Source organism: Anomaloglossus baeobatrachus, chromosome 1 (genome assembly GCF_048569485.1).
Source record: "Anomaloglossus baeobatrachus isolate aAnoBae1 chromosome 1, aAnoBae1.hap1, whole genome shotgun sequence".
In the NCBI taxonomy this organism is placed as follows: domain Eukaryota; kingdom Metazoa; phylum Chordata; class Amphibia; order Anura; family Aromobatidae; genus Anomaloglossus; species Anomaloglossus baeobatrachus.
The window spans coordinates 668,687,053-668,706,989 of NC_134353.1; the positions used below are offsets into that span (position 1 = coordinate 668,687,053).

At 45.1% G+C, this 19,937-nt stretch overlaps 1 protein-coding gene across 1 annotated transcript in view; it reads left to right on the forward strand.

The window, feature by feature from the left end:
• Positions 1–19,937, forward strand: part of MYO1H (myosin IH) — a 234,293-nt gene that overhangs the window by 113,699 nt on the left and 100,657 nt on the right. Inside the window, exons 17-18 of the mRNA XM_075320032.1 lie at positions 3,617–3,697; positions 7,348–7,453. Of these exons, the coding sequence (XP_075176147.1) occupies positions 3,617–3,697; positions 7,348–7,453 (187 nt within the window). The remainder of the gene's footprint in view (positions 1–3,616; positions 3,698–7,347; positions 7,454–19,937) is intronic.

A 19,937-nucleotide genomic window follows, 5' to 3' on the forward strand; every position in this document is an offset into this window, starting at 1 on the left:
TTGGCCCCCTTAAAAATAGTCTTGGTGAAATGGTGGAAGGGGATGAGGGTAAAGCCAACCTGCTGAATGACTTTTTTTCTACGGTTTTTATACAAGAAAATGCCATGGCAGATGACATGACCAGTGATACCATAAATTCACCCTTGAATATTACCTGCTTAACCCAGCAGGAAGTACGCCGCCGCCTCGAAATCACTAAGGTTGACAAATCTCCGGGCCCGGATGGCATACACCCCAGAGTACTACAGGAATTGAGTTCTGTGATAGATAGACCATTATTTTTAATCTTCTCAGATTCCTTAATAACAGGGTCGGTACCGCAGGACTGGCGCATAGCAAATGTGGTGCCAATATTCAAAAAGGGGACAAAAACTGAGCCGGGAAATTATAGACCGGTAAGTTTAACCTCTACGGTTGGTAAAATCCTTGAGGGTTTCTTGAGAGATGCTATACTGGAGTATCTCAAGAAAAATAACCTTATGACAGAGTATCAACATGGGTTTATGAGGGATCGATCCTGTCAAACTAATTTGATCAGCTTCTATGAAGAGGTAAGTTCAAGCCTGGACCAGGGAAATGCAGTGGATGTTGTGTATATGGACTTTTCAAAAGCTTTTGATACGGTGCCACACAAAAGGTTGGTACATAAAATGAGAATAATGGGGATAGGGGAAAATATTTTAACATAAATCCCCTTAAAACTTAACATTTAATATTGATGTTTAAAATATATATATAATATACCACACTATATGATCAAAGTGAAATGGTGCACAGGAGAGAGAGGGAAAAATATCCCTACAATATCCACTCCCTCCTGTACTCTACCTAACCGTGGAGGTTGGCACCCTAAAGATACGTAGCCACTCCTCGACGGCTGTCCCTACTGATAACCCTATGAGCCCCTAGCCAAAGGATAATGTGCAGTGCAAGCAATTAAAGTGCAGTGCCAACATATATATAAAGTGACTTGTGCAAAAACTGGAGCTCATAAAAAGCCTCAATTGATAAGAGGCCACAATCCTATCTCAAATGAGACCCTCGATAGTAGCAGGGACAGCCAGACTTAGCTTTTTATGCCTCAACGCGTTTCACCATCTCATGGTTCATCAGGAGGCCGATGTCCATATACAGTGGTATGATAGACCAGTGGCAGTAACCGTGCTGCCAGATTCACATGATACTGAGGATACCCTCAGTATCATGTGAATCTGGCAGCACGGTTACTGCCACTGGTCTATCATACCACTGTATATGGACATCGGCCTCCTGATGAACCATGAGATGGTGAAACGCGTTGAGGCATAAAAAGCTAAGTCTGGCTGTCCCTGCTACTATCGAGGGTCTCATTTGAGATAGGATTGTGGCCTCTTATCAATTGAGGCTTTTTATGAGCTCCAGTTTTTGCACAAGTCACTTTATATATATGTTGGCACTGCACTTTAATTGCTTGCACTGCACATTATCCTTTGGCTAGGGGCTCATAGGGTTATCAGTAGGGACAGCCGTCGAGGAGTGGGGGCGCCACTACGTATCTTTAGGGTGCCAACCTCCACGGTTAGGTAGAGTACAGGAGGGAGTGGATATTGTAGGGATATTTTTCCCTCTCTCTCCTGTGCACCATTTCACTTTGATCATATAGTGTGGTATATTATATATATATTTTAAACATCAATATTAAATGTTAAGTTTTAAGGGGATTTATGTTAAAGTGTTGAATACCCTATTACTAGTGAAACTTGATAGGGGAAAATATGTATAACTGGGTTAAAAAGTGGCTCAGTGATAGGAAACAAAGGGTGGTTATTAATGGTACGTACTCGGACTGGGTCTCAGTTTATAGTGGGGTACCACAGGGGTCAGTATTGGGCCCGCTTCTTTTCAACATATTTATAAATGACCTTGTTGGGGGCATGCGGAGTAGAATTTCAATATTTGCAGATGATACTAAACTCTGCAGGGTAATCAATACAGAGGAGGATAATTTTATATTACAGGGAGATTTATGTAAATTGGAGGATTGGGCTGAGAAGTGGCAATTGAAGTTTAATGTAGATAAATGTAAGGTCATGCACTTGGGTAGAGGAAATAACATTTATGATTATGTACTTAATTGTAGAACACTGGGTAAAACAGACACAGAAAAAGACTTGGGTGTATGGGTGGATGGTAAACTTCACTTTAGTGGACAGTGTCAGGCAACTGCTGCCAGGGCTAATAAAATAATGGGATGTATTAAAAGAGGTATAAGTGTTCATGAAAAAAATATAGTTCTACCTCTGTGCAAGTCACTAGTGCGACCGCACTTAGAATACTGTGTACAATTCTGGTCACCGATATATAAGAAGGACATAGCTGAACTGGAAAGGGTGCAGAGAAGAGCGACCAAGATTATTAGAGGAATGGGTGGGCTGCAATACCAAGACAGGTTATTAAACTTGGGGTTATTTAGTCTGGAAAAACGAAGGCTTAGGGGGGATCTAATCCCAATGTATAAATATATGAGGGGACAGTACAGAGACCTTTCCAAAGATCTTTTTACACCTAGGCCTGCGACTGGAACACGGGGGCATCCGCTACGTCTTGAGGAAAGAAGGTTTAATCATAATCACAGACGAGGATTCTTTACTGTACGAGCAGTGAGACTATGGAACTCTCTGCCGCACGATGTTGTAATGAGTGATTCACTACTAACATTTAAGCAGAGCCTGGATGCCTTTCTTGAAAAATTTAATATTACCAGTTATGTATATTAGATTTTATGACAGGGTATTGATCCAGGGAACTAGTCTGATTGCCGGATGTGGAGTCAGGAAGGAAATTTTTTCCCCATTGGAACTTGTTTGCCACATTGGGGTTTTTTTTTTGCCTTCCTCTGGATCAACATGTTAGGCTACGGGTTGAACTAGATGGACTTGAAGTCTCCCTTCAACCTTAAAAACTATGATACTATGATACTATGATACTATGACTGTATAGCCATTGCACAGTACATAGCAGGGACAAATTTATAAGATTATCTTAGCACAGAAACTTTTTTTAACACATTCAGTTGTGGAATTGATTATTATTCCAAGATTTATTACTTAAAATGTTCTTAGCTTAATGGCGTTGTCCTATAAACAAAGCTGCAGGAGCAGACACAACCCATGGACAGGTGTGGTGTTGTTTCTGGTAAAATCAGCCATAATTTTCTAAACCTGAATAACACCTTTTAGTCGGTTGACAATGCCAAAGTCCCATTTGGTGTGGCAGAGAAAAACTGATGACTGGAAAATATCCTAAGAAAGAAATAAGAAAGGAGCTAGTTAATAACTGAGTAAGAAGAAGTCACCTACTGCATTTATAAGCATTGGTATTATTATCCAAGGTAATCGCTGGAAGCAAAAAAGTTCCATTGAAGCATACCCAGTACTACTAATATAAATCCTTTCCTAAAACATACTTGTCTCTGTATCATACTTGTAATCATTTTTTGTTTGGAGAGAACTAGTTTACTTTTCATTTGCAATGTTTTATTGGACAGAAGGAAGACTAGAAAGAATGGAAAAAACTTGACATGACTTTATCTGCCCAGTATGCTTTCCGCATATTTACAGCAACTCATGTTTTTCAGGTGCTTATAAAATCTAAAAACTATATAATAAGAGACTGTTTCCACACTTCGGAACTCGACAATAGAAAAAGGCCTGAGACCGTAAGCTTTATTTTTCTATCATATGTACTAGATATTCTTGATATATTATTATTTTTATGAGTGGATTTATTTGTGTGGTGGTATGAGCCCTTATCCTCTTCTCGACTGCCCACTGTAAATAAATGTGGGTGCATGCTGGGTTTTGTGCAACGTTACTCTACAGTAGGCGGTAAGGCTGGATTCAGGACCTCCAGAGTCCTGCAAGCATCTGGATTCTGGTGCAGAACTTTAGTTCTGACCAGCAACATCATCAGGACCTGATTGGATCAGTTCACGGTGATGTTAACCCTTTGCTATCTTCCATTTTACTTTACTACTTCCCCGCAACAAAGCAGAATTTTTCCTATGGTTTAAATATATTCAAACCCAATTGGCAGATGATGCTTATTACTTCTTCCTTTTCAATGCATGCAATTGCTCTGGAAGTGTGGTAGATTTTATTCAATTTGGGATTTTGTTGTTTTTTTTTTTACTTTTATCTGACAGGTTTTAACACGGTTCGTGCCCTTCTACCTGCTGCTCCCCCTGACTTAACTTATTCTAATGAAATCCCCTTTGTTTGGTTTACAAATGTTATTTAACAATTTAGAGCGCTAGTGTTGGATTTTGTTTTAGTAATTCCTCATATGACTCTGTTGGCAGATTTCTGCCATTGATTTATTTATTCTTCCTTCCAAAGATCACAGTGAAGCTTGACTCACATTTAGTCTGCACTCTACGCTGAGCGCTTACACTGAGATTTACATGTAAAACTCTTAAATATGTGATTCAGATGAAACCCCAGAAAGCAGATTCCCTATAATGAAGCAAAGGGAACCATTTTAGACTATGTCTGCCTATGATCTGGTGGAGTCCATCTTTTCAGAGGTGCATAAAAGTGCAGTCAACCAGTTTTGTGCTCTTCTGAGAAGGACACAGCTGAACAGAGGCCAAACAGAGGCCAGACTAACTCTGCTGCCTCTTTATTGTAAATGGTTCCCAGTCAGGGGTGTCATCTAGATCCTATCATTCAGAGATTTTGATGGAAACCGCAATGTAATGTAATGTAATGTAAGTGCTCAGCGTAGATCATGGGTTAATTTTGATACAAAATGTTATGTCAAATGTTTCCAATAAAAGCTTCAATTCAGTCCACAAAAAAACATGTCCCAACTTGCAGTTTGACAATTTTCTTGGCTGAGAGACCACTATCGATGAACTGGATGATGCTGTTTCTCTATTCTTGAGAAATCTACTTCATGGCTAAGCTATTAGGGAATGTAAAAACAGGTTGCAATTTTTAGTATACAGGAAGAAAATACATTTTCAAACATGAGGAGCAAAACAGTAACAGTGCTGTGACATGACAAGAATCTGCATAACTAATCATATGCTAAATAGTTGCAAGTCAAATTTATGTATGAGATAGCCAAGATGATTGTCTATGAAATGAAGATAGTCTAAAGGCCCCGTCACACACAGAGATAAATCTTTGGCAGATCTGTGGTTGCAGTGAAATCATGGACATATTGTTCCATTTGTACACAGCCACAAACCTGGCACTGATTGTCCACAATTTCACTGCAACCACAGATCTGCCGCAGATTTATCTCTGTGTGTGACAGGGCCTTTAGCTCAAAGCTGTTAGGTAAACATTATTACCCTTCGGTTTGTCAGTGTATATTCATTTCTGAGTCCCCACATAGCCGCTTTGTACATTATGAGCCCTCACACAGTGTCCTACATACTGTGCATGCAAACATCCCATACACATGAAAATAAAACAAAACACATAATTACATTGCTCCCGTTCCCCTGGTGCTTTGCTCAGGCCTCTGATGCATTGACACTCCACACAGCACACGTGATGATGTGACATCATCGCGTCTGCTGTGTTTCACGCTGATTGCTGGAAGACAGAGCCAGCGGCACTGTCCTTCACCAATGTGTTCATCACTGTCTGCATCCTGTGGATGCAAATAGAAGTGACATGGGGTGGCAGGTGGCAGTGGTAGAGGGGGACATAGTGAGGCCCACAGTTCATTGCTTTCAGCCCATCGGATGTCTCAGTCCACGGACTGGAGTGGAACAGCCAGAGGCTTGAATGTCACGCATGGGCCACACTTTGCCCAGCCCTGAAATAGTCAGTCACTTACATCACTCTTGTGATGTTCTGACTATAATTTCCACAACATGTCATTCATTTGTCACACTTCAATTGCACAATGTAGTAACGAGCATTAATAAAACAAATCAAAAGCAGTTCTATACATTGTACAATGTATAAGTAACTGGAATAGACAGAGAGATACCAAGTAATAATGCCTCACTAGTGGTACAAAGGACGCGTTTTACAAAATAAAATAGCACAAAGATATGGAATTTCCATAAAAATAAAATAACTTAATTAATCAGGTGGTATCTATAATGCAATAAGCCAACAGTAATCTTTGCTGACGCCAGTAATCTATGGCATCAGCAAAGGATGTGAAATCCCAGAACACTATTTGGCTCAAGTTCTTTATTTCTGTAAGATTGTGGCAGATCCATTTTTAATCCTCTTATATGTCTTGATGATCATGGATGACAAAAGTGAGTGTAAAGGTTAGGAGTGTGTTGATGCTTAAAGGGAACCTGTCATCAGGAATTTGGCTTTCAACCTAAACGTTTCCCCCTCTGCAGCTCGTGGGCTGCATTCTAGGAAGGTTTTTGTACTTTTTGTGCCCCTTTTTAAACCAAAATAAACACTTTATAAATGTGTACCTTTCTGTTTGAAAATCTTGTTAATTTTCCATGGGGGCGGTCCGTGTGGCGTCCGTTGCTGTAGCTTACGCCGTCCCCCATGCTCCAAATCATGCCTCATAACGCCGCCCACTGCGCCGAGGTCCCGTGCACGCCGGGACACCTAGTGACGTGGTCGCAGGCACGAGAGTATGGGCGGCGCTGTGATTGCATCGCAAGTGCGCGCCCATACTCTCGTGTGCGCGCTCTCCCCTCTGTACGTCGCTCAGATCCTCTGCTTCTCCTGTGCTCCGCTCCTCCCATCTATTTCCTGCTGCAGGGTACGATGGGAAGGAGGTGACGTCGGACCGGCGCAGAACGCTGGAGGCAGTGGGGGAAAGGGCGGGCACGAGGGTATGGGCGGGCACTTGCGATGCAATCACAGCGCCGCCCATACTCTCATGCCTGCGACCACGTCACTAGGTGTCCCGGCGTGCACGGGACCTCGGCGCAGTGGGCGGCGTTATGAGGCATGATTTGGAGCATGGGGGACGGCGTAAGCTACAGCAACGGACGCCACACGGCCCGCCCCCATGGAAAATTAACAAGATTTTCAAACAGAAAGGTACACGTTTATAAAGTGTTTATTTTGGTTTAAAAAGGGGCACAAAAAGTACAAAAACCTTCCTAGAATGCAGCCCACGAGCTGCAGAGGGGGAAACGTTTAGGTTGAAAGCCAAATTCCTGATGACAGGTTCCCTTTAATTAACATTTCTTTGTAAATATGTTTCTAAGTTTATGATGATTATTTATTTTTTTTTTAATAAAAATTAAAGCGAAGGGGGGCCAATTGTGACTCAGTCACCCAAGGGCCCACATAAACTGTACTCTACATATAAAGAAGATATGGAGAACTTACCCACTTCACCCTATTTACTATACTCTTTTAGGTGACGACCCAGTTCAAGAATAGTTTGACAAGTCTAATAGAAATCCTGATGTCCAAGGAATCTGCATATATTAGATGTATCAAACCAAACAATGGCAAGCAGCCAGGTGAGAAGAGAATGTTATATATAATGCAGCCATGGTTATAGCTCAGAAAAAAACAAAAACTAGGATGGTTAATAATATATAGGAAATAAACTTTTATTTTCAGTTTGAGATTGCAATTTACTACACAAAAGACGTATGGTAGTGCCACCATCTGACATTTCACCCAAAATCATGTATGTTAAACGAAAACTGCTTTGTGAAATGTTAACAGCATACCCATAAAAAATCCTATCTGGACAATCATTGTACATTGGACTCTATATAGCTAACTGGAGCACATTCATTAATCTCATTGAGGTACTATTCATGGACAACCAAACCAGGTCTGCCAGCATAGTTCCAATATCAAAAGAAAAGAAAAACTGTACAATGGCAACTTATGAAAATAGATATGTTTATTTGAATAACCAATTCAGAAAAAACATGCATAAAAAGATTAAAAAGGAACTTTGGTGAGAGGACCAGCAGGTGGCGCACTCACTCCACAGCTCAGTGACCAAGAGTAAAAAGGTATTGAGAGAAAAGTAGCTGCACAAGAACACCACACAAGAATGTCCGCCGAAAACCACATATACAATTAAATGTGAATGGCTGCCATAATGCATACCCCAAAGACCAAGTGTCCAAAAATCAGCAAAATATGTGGTACCCAGGGGACAACAAGTGGGCGCAATTGAATTAGCAGAAAAAAGCTCTTCAACACAACAAAGAATGTATCATATACCTGAGTCATGGAGTGAGGATCCAAGAAACCCCGACCTATAGGTTTCGATCCAATGCCTTCTTCCGGGGGTGGCCTCAAGTTCAAAAGGAGCGCCCTTTTATATCAGAATGCACCAATGGAGGAGCAGGAGAAAACACCAATCAAAATTACCCTTTCATCAGCCAGTATGTCAGATTTAAAGCGTATCTCCCCATTGGTGTTTAAAGGAGTATGTAAAACCGGTGACGTATTACATTACCATGGTAACATAAAAACACAATACCACAGCGCCCATACTCCACCCTAACTGCAAACATCATAAGCAGAAGGGGAAATATCACATATGGAAGCCAATCAAGATTCCAGTTAGATTTAGGGTGTTTTAATCGGTTTTAAAACCGCTTGCCAATGGTGCATTCAGGTGGGTGTATTCATATAAGGACATCACTAAAGGGGTGTTGCCAGGAAACTAGCGAGACACCATCAACGCCCAATAACAGAGTAAACCTAAAACAGGGAGAGGGTATGACAGCACATTAAACCACCCAACAGAGTCCCACGGCCGAAGCGGCGCATGAACGGATGCCCTGGGACTCAGCAATCACCGCGGGCGCGTCCAGCCGCCGCCATGGAGACAGCCACTCGCACAGGGAGAGTGGGCATCACAAGGGCGGCAGCACAAATGACGCGCCCAGGGAGAAGCCGAGCCGCCCAGACAAGCGCACAGGCAGACAGGAGACTGTTAGGGGAATCACCAGCAGAACACACAGTGTTTATATAGAAACTTAAGTGCCAGGTAAACCATACGGCACCTAGATGCATACAGAACTGCTGGGTGCGTCATAAGGGGATGACACTGTGCCGGGTATGAACAACAATATGATACAGATAGAACCTACAATACGTTTATAGAAACAATAACATATTTAAACCACCAGATGTATTTCAATTGAAGCCATGTGCGTTGCGAGCATATTAAACATGCCCAGGACTGTAATGTTATCTAGTGTTTTTACATGTATATCCAGGATGATATCTTATAAACGTAGGTTCTTCTGTATAGCCCAGCATGGATAAGGTTTCAGGTACTCAAGATATGGGTCAAGTCCAAAATTTAAAGCCACCATTGCTTCAGGAACAAAGAATATAACCAGAGGGCACGCACTAAAATATAAAAGATTTATAAAAACAAATTAAAATGAGACCAGTTTAACAGTAGAACATATATATATAAAGAGGCGTTACAGAAATGGAGCAAAACTCATACATTCATTTAACCCAGATGGCTGCAGGGTTTTGAGAGTCCAGATCCATTTCATTTCGAATTGCGCGAGAAGGCGACTAACATTACCCCCCGAATATTCATTACTATTTGGTCAATACTAGTGTTGAGCGGACTCGAATCCTCAAAATCCGGATCCGCACGGTTTGAGCGCCCGATCCGAGTCCGACCAGTACCCCGGATTCGGGCTGCACGATCCGGATCCGTTTTTGGTTTTTTTTCTCTCTCTCTCCCCCTCCCTCTCTCTCCCCCCCTCTCTCTCTCTCTCTCTCTCTCCTTCCCCCCCCTTCGGCGGTAACCCGATCCGGATCTGCCGGACCCGGATTATGACCGATCCGCTCAACTCTAGTCAATACCACGTACCTTCAAAAGATTAGGGTTACACTGATGGAATAATTTAAAGTGTTTGGGTAGGGTTTTAAGGCCCTTTTCGTGTTCCTCATCTCTTGCGGCCAGAATTTTGCAAACGTGTTTAGGACCTTTAGGGCCCGTGTCATCAGGCCGACATAGATACGGGGCAGGGGCATGTTGCGTAGTAGACTACTGCTTTTCATAGACAGTTAATCCTCTTCCTAATTGGAAAGATGTTTCCATCAGAGGAGGCAAAATCGCTAGCTACCTCGATATTGGGGCATGCTATGCATGACCCACAAAGTGAACAGCCACTCCTATTGCTACGCACAATAGGGGCGAGGGAAGGAAAAAGAGGGGCGGGTTTGTCTCGTTTGTCATAATGACTCGTGGTCAGTAGGTCTTTAAGATTTCTTGCACGTCTAGCGACAATTGATGGTTTCTGGGGAAGATAATGTCGTAGAATTGGATCAATGGTCAAAATAGACCAATGTTTGGACAATACCTCCGTCATCCTGCCCCAGTGCGAGTGATATTGGGTAATCATTCTCACAATATTATCAGATATTTTAGTTTTCCCTCCGAACAACAAATCTACCCATGAGGCGTTCTTTGCCCTGTTATAGGCTCTCTTAATAGAGTGATTATTATAGCCGCGGTATTGGAATCTTTTTTCAATTTGAGAGCCCTCAATTTGAAATCAGATTCCGATGAGCAGATACGTCGGATACGTAAGAATTGTCCTAGCAGAATAGCACATACAGTGTGAGCAGGGTGGGCAGATGTAGCATGGAGTACAGAGTTAACCGAGGTAGATTTCCGGTATAAGTCTGTTTGTAATAGTCCATTACCGTCACGTGTAACCAACATGTCAAGGAATTCGAGGGACTCCTCATGGAACTTATACGTGAGGTGTAAATTCACATTATTGTTATTCAAGCCCTGAAAAAACAAATCTAAATCTCTGAGATTCCCCTGCCAGATAAAGAAAATGTCGTTGATGTACCGCGTCCAAAAAGGGACGCGGTCCATCGACGGCACCGAATCTGACAGGAGAAGGTCCCTCTCCCACAGCCCCAGGAACAAATTTGCATATGAGGGCGCAAATGCTGCCCCCATTGCTGTCCCCTGGAGCTGTAGGTAGAGGGACCCCCCAAAAAAGAAAAAGTTATGGGTCAGGGCAAATTCCAATAGGTCCATGACGAAGTCCCTTTCCTTCCCAGACATGTTGGACATGGACAAAAAATATGAAACAGCCCGTAGTCCGTCGCGATGTCAAATGCTAGTATATAGCAATTCGACATCGCAAGAGACCAACAGGGAATCGTCGCTGACGTGCAAATAATCGACTTTCTGCAAAAGACTACTGGTATCCTTCGTGTACGAAGGAAGAGTTTCAACCAGAGGTTTAAGCAGAGAGTCGATATAAATACAAATCCGCTCCAAAAAATTACCCACACCAGATACTATGGGTCTACCTGGAGGTATATTGCTATTTTTGTGCACCTCGGGCAGTAGGTACAGTGTCGGTATCGTCGGCTCCAAAACCAACAAGAAATCAAACAAGGTCTTCTCAATAGTCCCATGATCCAAGGCACCCTTCAAAAGAGTGTGCAACTCCTTAGTGAATTTGGCTAGGGGGTTGAAAGTAAGTCGCTGGTAACAATCTCTGTCCCTCAGCTGTCTATTCGCCTCCCTCTCATAGAGCATACAGGGCCACACCACAATACTCCCACCCTTGTCGGCCGGCTTAATCACAACATCATCCAATCTTTTGATCCTGTTTATGCAGCTTCTCTCCTCATTGGTTAGATTGTCTCTATAGATGTTACTTGGGAACTTAGAGAATTCCTCAGATACTAACTGCACAAACAGGTCAACACTGGGACAGGTCGACAAGGGTGGAAATTTCTTAGATTTCATACGTAATGATGGAGGTATCTTACCCAGTGCACATGAATCATGCTCCACGGATAACTCCTCTAAAATTTGTAGAGCTGTCTGTTCGGCCCTTGTTGGAAAAACCTTCCGTAGATCTTCATCGTGGAACCATTTTTCCATAATTAGTGCACGGGCGAAAACATGTAGGTCCTTCACTGCTATGAAAGAATCGAAACGTGAACTGGGAGAAAAGGTGAGCCCCCTAGATAGAACACTAATATCCATACTAGAAAATTCGTGCTCGGACAGGTTAAGTACCTTGGGGGTTCCAGCTGGTTTACCAACTGCTGGAGGCTTCTTAAGGCTACTTTACACACTGCGATATCGGTCCCGATATCGCTAGTGTGGGTACCCACCCCCATCTGTTGCGCGACACGGGCAAATCGCTGCCCGTGCCGCACAACATCGCCCAGACCCGTCACACATACTTACCTGCCCGGCGACGTCGCTGTGACCGGCGAAACCGCCTCCTTTCTAAGGGTGCGGTCCGTGCGGCATCACAGCGACGTCACTGAGCGGCCGCCCAATAGCAGCGGAGGGGCGGAGATGAGTGGGACGTAACATCCCGCCCACCTCCTTCCTTCCTCATACGGCCGGGAGGCAGGTAAAAAGAGCTTCCTCGTTCCTGCGACGTCACACATAGCGATGTGTGCTGCCGCAGGAGCGACGAAGTACATCGTTACTGCTGCAGTAACGATAATCGAGAATGGACCCCCATGTCACCGATGAGCGATTTTGCACGTTTTTGCAACGATGCAAAATCGCTCATCAGTGTCACACGCAGCAACATCGCTAATGCGGCCGGATGTGCGTCACAAATTCCGTGACCCCAACGACTCCGCATTAGCGATGTCGCAGCGTGTAAAACCCCCTTTACTGGTATTCCCGGCCAATCTAAGTTCACCTTTTCTTTTAATTCCCAGTCGTGTAGTCATAGGGGAGAGAGACTGTTCAGAAACGTCACCTGAAGATGAAACCGACGAAACCGACACTGAGCGACCACGGGAAATCCGTGGCGCACGTCTACACCATCTATATGGCCCCTAGCCAAATGCATACCCCAAAGACCAAGTGTCAAAAAATCTGCAAAATATGTGTTACCCAGGGACAACAAGTGGGCGCAATTGAATTAGCAGAAAGAAGCTCTTCAACACAACAAAGAATGTATCATATACCTGAGTCGTGGAGTGAGGATCCAAGAAACCCCGACCTATAGGTTTCGATCCAATGCCTTCTTCCGGGGGTGGCCTCATGTTCAAAAGGAGCGCCCTTTTATATCAGAATGCACCAATGGAGGAGCAGGAGAAAACACCAATCAAAATGACCCTTTCATCAGCCAGTATGTCAGATTTAAAGCGTTACTCCCCATTGGTGTTTAAAGGGATGTGTAAAACCGGTAACGTATTACATTACCATGGTAACATAAAGACACAATACCACAGCGTCCATACTCCACCCTAACTGCAAACGTGATAAGCAGAAGGGGAAGCTTCAATTAAAATACATCTGGTGGTTTAAATATGTTATTGTTTCTATAAACGTTTTGTAGGTTCTATCTGTATCATATTGTTGTTCATACCCGGCACAGTGTCATCCCCTTATGACGCACCCAGCAGTTCTGTATGCATCTAGGTGCCATATGGTTTACCTGGCACTTAAGTTTCTATATAAACACTGTGTGTTCTGCTGGTGATTCTCCTAACAGTCTCCTGTCTGCCTGTGCGCCTGCGCGCTTGTCGGGGTGGCTCGGCTTCTCCCTGGGCGCGTCATTCGTGCTGCCGCCCTTGTGACGCCCACTCTCCCTATGGGAGTGGCTGTCTCCATGGCGGTGGCTGGGTCCCGGGGCATCCGTTCATGCGCCGCTTCGGCCGCGGGACTCTGTTGGTTGGTTTAATGTGCTGTCATACCCTCTCCCTGTTTTAGGTTTACTCTGTTATGGGGCGTTGATGGTGTCTTGTTAGTTTCCTGGCAACACCCCTTCAGTGATGTCATTATATGAATACACCCACCTGAATGCACCAATGGCAAGTGGTTTTAAAACCGATTACAACACCCTAAATCTAACTGGAATCTTGATTGGCTTCCATATGTGATATTTCCCTTTCTGCTTATGATGTTTGCAGTCAGGGTGGAGTATGGGCGCTGTGGTATTGTGTTTTTATGTTACCATGGTAATGTAATACGTCACCAGTTTTACACACCCCTTTAAACACCAATGCGGAGATACGCTTTAAATCTGATATACTGGCTGATGAAAGGGTCCTTTTGATTGGAGTTTTCTCCTGCTCCTCCATTGGTGCATTCTGATATAAAAGGGCGCTCCTTTTGAACATGAGGCCACCCCCGGAAGAAGGCATTGGATCGAAACCTATAGGTCGGGGTTTCTTGGATCCTCACTCCATGACTCAGGTATATGATGCATTCTTTGTTGTGTTGAAGAGCTTTTTTCTGCTAATTCAATTGCGCCCACTTGTTGTCCCCTGGGTACCACATATTTTGCTGATTTTGGACACTTGGTCTTTGGGGTATGTATTATGGCAGCCATTCACATTTAATTGTATATGTGGTTTTCGGCAAACATTCTTGTGTGGTGTTCTTGTGCAGCTACTTTTCTCTCAATACCTTTTTACTCTTGGTCACTGAGCTGTGGAGTGAGTGCGCCACCTGCTGGTCCTCTCACCAAAGTTCCTTTTTAATCTTTTTATGCATGTTTTTTCTGAATTGATTAATCAAATAAACTTACGGTATATCTATTTTCACAAGTTGCCGTTGTACAGTTTTTCTTTTCTTTTGCATTTATGTTCTGTATATGGCTTTATCCATGTACATAGTATGGCACGGTTTAAAATTCCGTGTATGTTGGTTGTTCTAACCTTTCTCATAGTTTCAATACCTTAGAGTTCACAGTTTAGAGCAGTGCCATACATGCGTGTATGTTTTACAGCCCTAAAACGGAGGCCAAAATAGTGTCCATTTGGCCTTCATTGTGGTGGTATATGTCAGCATAAATTGACTTTATAGATTGAGCTTTTCTATGCAGAGGGCCAGTGAGAAAAAATAAGCATATACTACATTGTATTTGTTTTTTTTTATATAATAATAGTTAACCCTAGAACGCATACCTGGGGCCTCTCAGGCCTGCTAGGTTACTTGTTTTCTTTTTTTCTGCAAGATTACTTTAGTTAGAATTTTGAAACTCTAGGTATTCCTCAGGTATATAGTTGTGAGTAATTTCCAGTTATTTATGTTCCAGTTATGTTATTTGCACACAGGCCTAAAAGGCCCCAGATATGTGAAAGTGTAGATTTATATGGTTGCGCGTTCTAGGGTTAATGGAGAACTTATGCCTAGAGATGAGCGATCCTTTCTTTCTTTTTTTCTATGTATTGTTTTTGCTGGGGAAAAAAAAGACTATATTATTTGTGTTGTGTAACTATGTTGGTTAATAAAAATTACCTTGATTTAAAAAAAAAAGAGATAAGCAATAGTGTTGAGCGAGTATGCTTGTCACTACTCGGTACTCGCACGAGTATCACTGTACTCGGGCTACTCGGCGGGGACCGAGTAATCTCGCGATACTCGTGCTGTACTCGTGGTCTTCATCCCTGCATGTTGGCGCTCTTTTGAGAGCCAGCCCTCATGCAGGGATTGGCTGACAGACCACTGCAATGCCACAGCCCTGTTAGTTGTGGAATTGCAGTGATTGGCCGGCCTACACAGCGTGACCGAGCCTTTATACCGGCGGGCGCGCTGTGCTCTGCACACAGCCATCCAGACAGTCAGTGCAGGGAGAGTGTTGCTGCTTCAGGGAAAGGTTTGCGGCCCTTTATAGTTATTTCCGTAGCAGGGCTGCAAACAGTGTGACCAGAAGTCCTTCTCAGGACTATTGTAGTTGTATACAGGCAGGCAGGGTATATCCAGGTCGGAGTACAGAAGCAGAATCTTTCTCAGGACTATTGTAGTTGTATACAGGCAGGCAGGGTATAGCCAGGTCGGAGTACAGGAGCAGAGTCCTTCTCAGGACTATTGTTGCTGTATACAGGCAGGGCAGGCAGGGTATAGCCAAGGTTGGAATACAGGCTAGTGACCAGAAGAGTCCTTCTCAGGACTATTGTAGCTGTATACAGGCAGGCAGGCAGGGTATATAGCCATTCCTAGTGGTGACCGTATACCAGCCTTCATCATATCTGGGGCTGGTGTACACAGTCTAAAACAGTCCTGATAGTGTTAGACTTCTCAGTAATTGTCGCTCCTAAAAAGCTGTTAGGTTCTTAGTGCGTCCGTGCGTGCATTTAAAAACCGCACGTGTGTGCCTGTTGGTGGCAGCGTACAGGTGCACTTGTGTGCATTTTGCACAAACTAGTATATAACGCACAAGTCTAGTGAATAATACACGTCAGTCAGCAGTGTCTGATAGTGTCAAACTTCTCAGTAATTGTCGCTCCTAAAAACCTGTTAGGTTCTTAGTGCGTCCGTGCTTGCATTTAAAAACCGCACATGTGTGCCTGTCAGTGGCAGCGTACAGGTGCACTTGTGTGCGTTTTGCACAAACTTGGATATAACGCACAAGTCTAGTGAATACACGTCAGCACAGCATTGCAAAATGCGCAAGGGCGTTGTCAACGAACAAGGAAGTGGACGTGATGGTGGTGCAGGCAGAGGCCGAGGTCGTGGGCAAGCTCTAATTTTGCCACAACAAAGGGCCACATCTACTCGCTCGCACGTCCTGTCCCAAATTCTTTGGGACCGCAGCAGTACACTGCTCTTGAACCAAGACCAGTGTCAACAGGTTGTTAGTTGGATAGCGGATAATGCTTCCAGTCAGATTGGCACCACCACAAACACTCTGTCTTCCACACGGTCAAGTGTCAGTAGCAGTGATACTGCACCGCACATTTCAGAACCTGATCCTCCTTCCTACGACAAGGCTGAGTACACGTCCACGGACATTACTGATCCCACACTTGGACACTCGGAAGAGCTGTTCACGTTTCCATTCGCACATTCTGGCCTCTCGCCAGCTCCTGTTGAAGTGGGTCATGAGGAGATCGTATGTACAGATGCCCAAATATTTGAGCAGCCACGTTCTCACGAAGTTGGCAATGTGTCTCAACAAGGGGTGGACGATGATGAGACACAATTGTTAGGAAGTCAGGAGGAGGAACAGGGTGCGGAAGAGGAAGACGACGTGGTGGATGATCCAGTAACTGACCCAACCTGGCAGGAGGATATGCAGAGCGAGGACAGCAGTGCATAGGGGGAGGGAGGCGTAGCATCACAACAGGCAGTAAGAAGCAGGGTGGTGGACAAGGCAGAAGTCAGGCAACCGTTCCCCGGAACAACAACACGACACAAGGTGCCTGTACAAATGTTAGGTCTTCCCGAGTCTGGCAGTTTTTTAAGTTGGCTCCAGATGATTCTAAAAAGGCCATTTGCAACACCTGCCGTGCCAGCATCAGCAGGGGTACCAAAACTAGCAGCCTGACCACCACCAGCATGATCAGGCACATGTCAGCCAAGCACCCGACTTTGTGGGAGGTACAACAGAGTCGAGGAGCAGTGCTTGCTGATGTCACTGCTACGTCTTCGCTTGTTGTGCATGCGAGCCAATCCCCTGTCCATGCTGCCTGCGAGCAAGCCTCCTCCGGCCCTGCACCTGCAGTTGCCTACGCAGAAATAACACCATCATCAAGCACGTCCATGTCCCAGCGCAGCGTTCAGTTATCCATTCAGCAAACCTTTGAACGCAGGCGCAAATACACTGCCAACGCCCCACATGCCATAGTTCTAAATGCTAACATTTCGCGACTGCTTGCGCTGGAAATGTTGCCTTTTAGGCTGGTGGAGACAGAAGCATTCCGCGACCTGATGGCGGCAGCTGTCCCACGTTACTCGGTCCCCAGCCGCCACTATTTCTCCCGGTGTGCCGTCCCCGCATTGCATAACCACGTGTCACAAAACATCACACGTGCCCTGAACAACACTGTTTCAGCCAAAGTCCACCTAACCACAGACACGTGGACAAGTGCTTGTGGGCAAGGCCGCTACATCTCGTTGACGGCACACTCGGTTAATATTGTGGAAGCTGGGACCCAGTCTGAGCGAGGGACGGAACACGTCCTTCCCACACCAAGGTTTGCAGGCCCTACCTCAGTCAGGGTTTCACCCACACTCTACAGCTCCAGAATGTCATGCTCCTCAGCTTCATCCTCCTCCTGCGCATCCTCATCCACTTTACCCTCCACACCAGTCCCAAGCTGGAAGCACTGCAACACTGCCTCGGCGAAGCAGCAACAGGCTGTGCTGAAGCTAATCTGCATAGGTGACAAACCCCACAATGCAGAAGAGGTGTGGACAGCTCTGAAACAGCAGGCAGATCACTGGCTCACACCTCTTAACCTAAAGCCAGGAAAGGTCGTGTGTGACAATGGCCGGAACCTGGTGGCGGCTTTGAGGCGAGGCCAGCTGACACATGTTCCATGCGTGGCCCATGTGCTCATCCTCGTGGTTCAGCAGTTTCTAAAGTCATACCCAGAGCTGTCTGATCTGCTGGTAAAAGTTCGCCGCCTGTCTGCACATTTCCGAAAGTCACCTACTGCTTCAGCCGGCCTTGCTGTCTTTCAGCGCCGTTTGCATCTTCCGGCTCACAGACTGGTGTGTGATGTCCCCACGCGTTGGAATTCAACTCTGCACATGTTGGTCAGGATATGTGAGCAGAAGAGGGCAGTTGTTGAGTACCTGCATCACCTAAGCCGTCGGGAAATGGGTCAAACTCCACACATAACACCTGAGGAGTGGAGATGGATGTCCGACCTATGTACCATCCTCCAAAACTTTGAGGACTCCACCAAGATGGTGAGTGGGGATGACGCCATTATTAGCGTCACCATACCGCTTCTCTGCCTTCTAAAACGGTCTCTGCTCAAAAACAAACATGATGCATTGCAGGCGGAGCGCGATGAGTTGGAGCAATAAACAGTAGTGGGTGTGGGTGATAACACACAGCCGAGCCTCGTCTCATCACAACGTGCAGTGGAGGACTATGACGAGGAGGAGGATGAAGACATGGAGCAACTCTCCGGCCAAATTGAGGATATGACATGCACACCAGTCATATCCTCGGTTCAGCGTGGCTGGCCAGAGGACAGGGTAGATGAGGAGGAGGAGGAGGACAGCATGTTCAGTCATCGTGTTGGTCAGGATACTGAAGTACTGGCTGTTAAGAATCTGGCGCACATGGCTGACTTTATGGTAAGCTGCCTGTCTCGTGACCCTCGCGTTAAGAACATCTTGGCCGACAATCATTACTGGTTGGTAACACTGTTAGACCCACGCTACAAGGAGAACTTTATGTCTCTTATTCCCGAGGCGGAGAGGTCAGCCAAAATGCAGCAGTTCCAGAAGGCCATAGTCACGGAAGTAGGCAAAGCATTCCCCTCACAAAACGCTAGCGGCATAGGTCAGGAATCAGTGGACAACCAAGGCGTACAGCCGAGAGGGGCACAAGTCCAATGCGCCAGAGGTAGGGGAACAGTCTTTAAGATGTGGGACAGTTTTCTCAGCCCCTCACGTACCACAGCCCCTGAGGTGCGGGGTAGTGCCACAAGAAATCCTAAGTTTGCCCAGATGCTCAAGGAGTACCTTGCAGATCGAACAACTGTACTCCGACATTCCTCTGTGCCTTACAATTATTGGGTATCCAAGCTGGACACGTGGCATGAATTGGCTCTCTACGCCTTGGAAGTCCTGGCCTGCCCTGCCACTAGCGTTTTGTCAGAGCGTGATTTTAGTGCCGCAGGTGGAATCATTACAGATAAACGCACCCGCCTGTCAACTGAAAATGCTGACAGACTGACTCTGATCAAGATGAACAAGGGTTGGATTGGGCCAGACTTCACCACACCACCAGCAAATGAGAGCGGAATTTAAAGTTTGTAACGGGAATTTGCCATGTACCTCCACTCACCCATGGGTACACACTTCTGGACTTTGGATAATCGCTGGACTGCTCCTCCTTCTCCTCATGCGCCACCATGATGACCATTACAATAGTTAGGCCGTTGTTTCAGGTATACCCCCAGTGGTAAATTTTTTCGCCCATTCTTTCAGAATGGACATTACAACGACAGGAGACCCGCTCCTTTGCAATGGGAACAATGTTTTGAGGCCCTCATGCACATCTCTATCCAGGGACAATGTGGAGCCTC